This window comes from Gastrolobium bilobum, unplaced genomic scaffold (genome assembly GCF_033153095.1).
Source record: "Gastrolobium bilobum isolate Gb01-03AN ecotype WA unplaced genomic scaffold, APGP_CSIRO_Gbil_v1 utg9509, whole genome shotgun sequence".
In the NCBI taxonomy this organism is placed as follows: domain Eukaryota; kingdom Viridiplantae; phylum Streptophyta; class Magnoliopsida; order Fabales; family Fabaceae; genus Gastrolobium; species Gastrolobium bilobum.
The window spans coordinates 439,001-445,898 of NW_026898720.1; the positions used below are offsets into that span (position 1 = coordinate 439,001).

The window sequence follows — 6,898 nt, forward strand, 5'->3', positions numbered from 1 at the left end:
AAGTGAAAATTCTCATTAATATAACCCAAATATGTGTGTAATTTTGCAATACAACAAATATCTTGAAAGTTGGGCAAGGAAATGCGTTAGAGGTGAAAGCTTGAACCTAATTCTATCTCATTCTTAAGCTGTCAGCGTTACCTACCTTTAATCATCATTAAAATAACTACCATGGCTACATTATTTTCATGCATATCATACCTAACTACAGATCGTCACCTAAAATTGGACATAAAGTATAATATGCAACTGGATATATTTAACATGTCCACTGGGTTCTTTTTATTAGTTTTGGCCAGACTCTGATTCTTTACATCAAGTGGAAAAATGAAAAACCATTAAAGTCGCTTTTAATTTTAGTTGTGGTTGTTTTCTTCAGTCACAAAAAGGTACTGGTAGATAATAGAAATCAGAGCTTAACAAAAAAAAAAAAAAAAAGATAATAGAAATCAGAGTGTAACCTTGACAAATACTCTCCAATATATATCAATTTATTGTTGTAGAAATGGAGAAAAGTAAACATGATTGGGAGCATGTCATCGATATAACAAACAGTTCGAATCTTATCCTTATATCCTTTTCTTTTCATCCCACAATACCGAATCTAAACTGAATATCCATGAAAAGTAAAAGAATTGTAGGATAGATAATAGGATTTAGTGTTTCTCATTTTAAATGACATAAATTATGTCATTTTAAGAGAAATAGACAGAATGAATGAAAATCATGGGAGAGAAAGTTGGTGGTTTTTTTTTAATTTAAATTTTAGACAAAAAAATATTTTTTTGTTTATCTCTCTCTTAAAATGACATAATTTTATGTCATTTAAAATGACAAACACTTTTTTCTAGATAATATGGCATTAATTTAATTAAAAGACATTATGAATAGTTTTAATTATTACTGGAGAAAATTTTGGTTAAATTAATTATTAGAAATTTTTTAAAAACTATTAAGAGTATAAAATTGTAGTTATCATAATAATAATAATACATTTTATTACAATTATATTTATCAACAAATTTAAACTTTTGGATTGAAATGGTTCTTTACAAACTTAAACCGATTATATATTACATTTCAAATTAAGAAAATGAATATGATGCCCAACTAACGAATAAAATAAATTAAATATTTCACTAGTAGTTTAGGAAAATGTCTAATTATTACTACTGATACATGTTGAAAAAATTATGATAAAAACAACAACAAAAATTAAAATGCGTGGCTTAAAATAATTCAACGACGTCACACTATTTCATAAAAATCAAGGGCAATGACTCCTCCTGCTGTGAGTGGTTTCCCTTTCCATCTATAACCCACAGATTGGAGACACACGTAGAGACATTCAAGTCTTATATATTTAATTAGAGAAACCCTATACTTTTCTTATTTTTAAAGGATGATTGTATTAAGATGAATAGTACTTGTTAGTTATTAATTATATTTAATTAATAGATATTTGACACGGTACCATTAAGAAACCATAGCAACTCATTTAATCAACATGCAAGGATGTCGTAAGGTTGTGACATCAAACCTATTGTATTATAATTGACCTTGTTTATTTAGTAGTTAATTAATGCAAGTTGTAAATACAAATAAAGTTACATCTAAAATATTTAGCTATATGTGAACAAAGATGGACATAGTTGGCTAAGGGTTTGGTCCATACCCTTCAAGGATGTGGATTCCAACTTCGCTGACCGATGTGAGGACTTTGTTGGTGGATGATATGTAATTCCTCCCAGGAGGTTGGGGATCTTCCCTGACCCTAGTGGGATACCGGTGTCTAACCCCACTTAAACTTTTATCAACTAAAAAAAATTAAAATATCTAGCTATATATATAAATAGATAGATAGATATACTCGCTGATAAGATCGAAAGGTTTAATATGAGCAAAATTGAACCTTTATGTTTGCAAGTTGTGGATATGTCTCACCAATCAGCATCCAGGTCAATGAGTCAGCAGATAAATCATTGTAATTAATTACTGTAATGCGTTATATTTAGTTGCGGCAGGTAATTCACATTGTTCCAGATCCTGTGATAAATGTAGACGTATTTAATTAAAAAAATCAATACATACGTATTTTAATAAATGTAGTTGTAAAATTCTTCTATAATTTTTTTTATAAGCCACATGTATTTTTTACGGGAGATAATTTTATTCGAGTAAGAAAATTTATTTTACATTCTCAAAGACTTGAACTCAAAAAATTTGCTTAAACGGAATCAAGTATGTATCACCTGAACTAACTCCTTTAATAGTCTTCATTCTCGTGTTATAAGGAGAAGAAAAAAAATATGAATCTCATTCACATACTGTTACGGACCTTGAGATCACCATCCCAAAAGCTAGCTCAAAGGGTGGGAGTGCCCAAAGCCTTTTAAACCCCACATTAGTTTCCTATACAACCAATGTGGGACTTTAACATTGCCACCCCATTTAAGGGCCGACGTCCACGGCGGCTTTCACTCTATCGACATTGACCCGACATAGTTTCCTATACAACCAATGTGGGACTTTAACATTGCCACCCCATTTAAGGACCGACGTCCACGGCGACTTTCACTCTATCGACACTGACCCGACGGTAGTCCTTTCCACCCTTTGGGGCGGTTTCACTCACCTATCAGTATTCAGTGCCCAAAGGCACCTTAATCCAGCCTATAGGTAGCCCTTTCTGTGGCCTCAACTCTCAACGAGAGCACCAATTGTTACGGACCTTGAGGTCACCATCCCAAAAGCTAGCTCAAAGGATGGGAGTGTCCAAAACCTTATAAACTCCACATTAATTATATAGGCAACCAACGTGAGACTTGTAACACATACACACCTAAGATTGTGAAGATAAGATTGTGAAGAGAGGAGAGAATAACCCCTATTTATCTCTTATAATTTACTTTATTTCACCTAATCAGCTCTATCTTTGTCTCATATTTGTCACTCCTTGACTCACATCTATTTGCATTTTATTTTATTTTTCATTAGAGTCAAAATGCACCACCTGGTGATAACTACTAACTAGCATCTAGTAACTACAATTTCGAACCCCTGGGTCCTGGGAGTCTCTGTCCGCACCCCATTATGTGCCGCAAGTGGCAAGTGTCTTTTCGGTGCACCTGCTGGTTTAAGGATATGAAATACAAGCCGTTGTATTATATTTTTTTTTTAATACAAGTAGAAATTAATTACACAAAACTTAATATAATTTATTTAAATCTCTCGTTACTAGACCGATCCTAATTATATTAGTGGGATTAGAGTTAACTGTTACTGAACTATATGATACAATTTATTTGAAAAATTGATAAAATTTGTCATTATAAATAAATAAACAAAATCTTAATTACTATGAGTCTGTGACTCTTTTGTTTATTCATAATGAAAAAAAAATAATGTTACATTAATAGAAGGCGTAAATATACTTTATTTTCATTCTGTTTCATGCTGTAAACATTTTTGTGGAAGAAAATAATAAAAGGATAGAAATAATATTAAGCATATCTAACCCCAAGGATAGTTCGGCTAACAACTCAACTCTCCAAGGGTTTGTTTGGATCAGGCTTTCAAATCCTGCTTCGAACAAATTTTTAGAAAATCTTTGAAAGCCATAAGAATCGACTCTCCTCGATGAGAAAAAAAGATAAACATAATATCCTGATATATAATAAAGAGTAAATACCATTTTTAATCCCTAACAAAAAACACGGTCCCCACTTTAGTCCCTTACAAAAATAAATTAGTCAGTTAGTTCCTAACAAATTCAAAGTGGACCTATTTAGTTGAAATTGTGGTCCCTCACAAATTCAAAAAAAAAACCCATATTAGTCCCTCAAAAGGACTAAAATGGGTCCACCTTGAATTTGTTAGAGACTAACTGACTAATTTATTTTTATAAGGGACTAAAGTGGGGGACCGTATTTTTTTGTTAGGAATCAAAAATGGTCTTTACTCTATAATAAAAATAAGAAAAACAAGAAACGAGACACCCTTAATATGTCACGATCACAAATAGAACCAACCGTAGGAGTAGGGTATCCCTAAAAGCATCTCAATATTCTCTTTTGTTTAATTTTTTTTTTTTACCTACCATTGTAATTCCATGAACATGTGATCAATTTGGTTTTGCATACCAAGAGACTATGTTATCAGTTCCTCCTTATCCCTATATAAAGTCATAAACCCACAAAGCTATGCATACTTAAACTCCTCACTGTTGTCCAAAACTCTTAACAAACAAATGAGGATTCCCAGCCTCACATGTTTGATTTTCACCTTCATTGTCTTCAATACTTCTCATGCAAAACAAACACAACCTATTTCAGATATCCTCAGTGTTGATCATTTCCTGAACAAAATATATCAATGGAGAAATGAATTACAAGGATTACAAATCTCAGGCCCTATGGTGGTGGCAGGAGTCTTGTGTTTCATTGCTTCATCTATATCAAGTGCTGGTGGTATTGGTGGTGGAGGGCTTTTTATTCCTATACTAACTATTGTGGCTGGTCTAGACCTCAAAACAGCTTCAGGCCTATCAGCTTTCATGGTCACAGGAGGGTCAATTGCAAATGTTATGTGCAATCTTTGTGCCACATGTCCTAAATTTGGAGGCAAGTCATTGATTGACTATGACATAGCACTTTTGTCAGAACCATGTATGTTGCTAGGAGTGAGTATTGGAGTTATATGCAACCTTGTATTCCCTGAATGGTTGATTACTACTATATTTGCCCTTTTTCTTACTTGGTCTACCTCAAAGACCTGCCACAGTGGATTGCTTTTTTGGAAGATTGAATCGGAAAAGATAAGGAAAAATGGATTTCAGGAACTTGAAAATGGTACTACTGAAGAAAGTGAAGGGCTAGTTCAAGTGAACAAAGAAAATGAAGGGTTGAAAAGTATTGAAGAACATCTTCTGGTTCCTGAAAAAAATATAAAATTGAGTATCCCATGGTTGAAATTGGTGGTTTTACTCTTGGTCTGGTTCTCTTTCTTCACCCTCTATCTTCTTCGTGGCAACAAATATGGACAGGTTAGACCATTGTTTTCATATAGCTGCTTGATGTAACTTTCTAGTTTCTACAATGTTTTCAATATTAATCATTAGTTCCTATAGTTTGGTGGTCTTAAAATAGCAGCAATGCAATTGTTCAATTTGTACAGAGTATCATTCCAATGAAGCCATGTGGTGTGGGATACTGGATTCTATCATCAGTTCAAATCCCTCTTGCTTTAGTTTTCACTGCTTGGATTGTATTTAGAACAGAAAGCCATCAAGACCAAAATCTTATGCAAGAGGTTCGTAAAGCATCATAGATTGAAAATTAATTCTTGAATGTTGCTTAGAACATCATTCAATCAAATTACAGCTAACTTCCCTCGAAGTGTTATGCAGGGTCCATGCCTATCCAGAAATGGACCATCAAATAAGCTTATTTTTCCAGTGATGGCATTACTAGCAGGGATATTGGGTGGTGTCTTTGGAATTGGAGGTGGAATGCTGATAAGTCCACTTCTCCTTCAGGTTGGAATAGCTCCTGAGGTAAGTTCCATTATCCTATCATGTATTAAATATGGTAAAGAACAAATTCAAACCAAACACTTAAACTATCAAGCGAAAGACACTTTAATGATTTTATATTAGACTTCTCTAACACACACCTCAACACAAGAGCCTATTGGGTTTCAGGGGTGGATAATGTACAGGCTCATTTATCTGTTCTAAGAAATTTCATAGTGAACTCATGACCACTTGGTCACAATCTCATACCATAAATAGAAAACATTCAATCCAAAAATTTAAGTTATTAACTGATGGCCACTTTAATGGTTTTATATTAGAATTCTCTAACAAATATTGTATACATTAGGCATTAGTCCAATCCATCAGCTCACTATTGATTATAGTGGCTGCTAAATTGGTATTGACCAAGCAATCAAATTATTTTGTTGTACAGGTGACAGCAGCAACATGTTGTTTCATGGTTTTCTTCTCTTCTACCATGTCAGCCTTGCAATATCTGTTGTTGGGCATGGAACACATAGAGACTGCCCTCATCTTGGCCATAATATGTTTTGTTGCATCACTTCTTGGGTTATTGGTGGTGCAGAAAGCAATTCAAAACTATGGAAGACCATCCTTAATAGTATTTTCGGTTAGCATAGTGATGACTTTAAGTATTGTTCTAATGACTAGTTTCGGAGCCATTGAAATTTGGAGAGACTATATATCAGGGAGATACATGGGATTTAAGCTACCCTGTTGAAAAACAATTTTGTTCAATCAGTATCTGATTGTATGCTAGTCTTTTATCTCACTAGAATTGCTTGTCTATATCAGAGTATATAGTTATCAAATTTTGGACCTTTTGTATCACCATAAACCCTTTGCTAGCGAATGTAGCCAATATGAATAAAACTTCCTGAAAATTTATGTCATGTGCAACAAGAACACGTAACAACTTCCTGAAAATCAGATGAATAAAACTAGTCATTTTTGTTGAAAGAAATTCTCTTGAAAAAGAAGGTTCATTTCTTACCAAACTAAGAAATGAGCAAATTTAAGAGTCATTAATGAAACAGCTTCCAAATCCAAATGGGAGAATTTATGTTATTGTATTTTAATGCTCTACAGTATTTGAATATGGACAATGCCATACAATTTTTTTCCCATAATCCCAAAATCACATCCTTTTTTGGATCATAGGAGATAATTAATCCTTATGAAAATATTAGGGATATTTGAGTTCATTAAGTGAAATATAATAATTATGAAATAAACGTTGTATGATTATTTTTAAAATAATTTAAACTTTATATCCCTTAAAAATTAAATTTTACATACTAGTGGTCCTGATTATTCAAAAAATTAGACTCAATTTATAGC

At 32.9% G+C, this 6,898-nt stretch overlaps 1 protein-coding gene across 2 annotated transcripts; it reads left to right on the forward strand.

The window, feature by feature from the left end:
- The first annotated feature begins 4,249 nt into the window (after positions 1-4,249).
- LOC133283577 (sulfite exporter TauE/SafE family protein 2-like) lies at positions 4,250-6,384 on the forward strand. Of its 2 annotated transcripts, XM_061480456.1 has the most exons (5): positions 4,331-4,865; positions 4,902-5,044; positions 5,176-5,314; positions 5,382-5,554; positions 5,970-6,384. In XM_061480456.1, exons 1-5 carry the CDS (start codon positions 4,415-4,417, stop codon positions 6,276-6,278), a joined length of 1,215 nt encoding a protein of 404 aa, XP_061336440.1. In that variant the 5' UTR covers positions 4,331-4,414; the 3' UTR covers positions 6,279-6,384. The 2 variants fall into 2 exon arrangements, with proteins under 2 accessions (XP_061336439.1, XP_061336440.1); XM_061480455.1 differs by having other exon boundaries at positions 4,250-5,044; positions 5,176-5,310; positions 5,408-5,554.
- The last annotated feature ends 514 nt before the right edge of the window (positions 6,385-6,898 follow it).

Excerpts from the sequence above, each read along its gene's own strand:
- LOC133283577 (XM_061480455.1), top strand. The coding sequence starts at position 4,250 with ATGAGGATTCCCAGCCTCACATGTTTGATTTTCACCTTCATTGTCTTC. Across the intron at positions 5,045-5,175 it reads GTGGCAACAAATATGGACAG|AGTATCATTCCAATGAAGCC; the intron begins GTTAGACCATTG and ends CAATTTGTACAG. Across the intron at positions 5,555-5,969 it reads AGGTTGGAATAGCTCCTGAG|GTGACAGCAGCAACATGTTG; the intron begins GTAAGTTCCATT and ends TTTGTTGTACAG.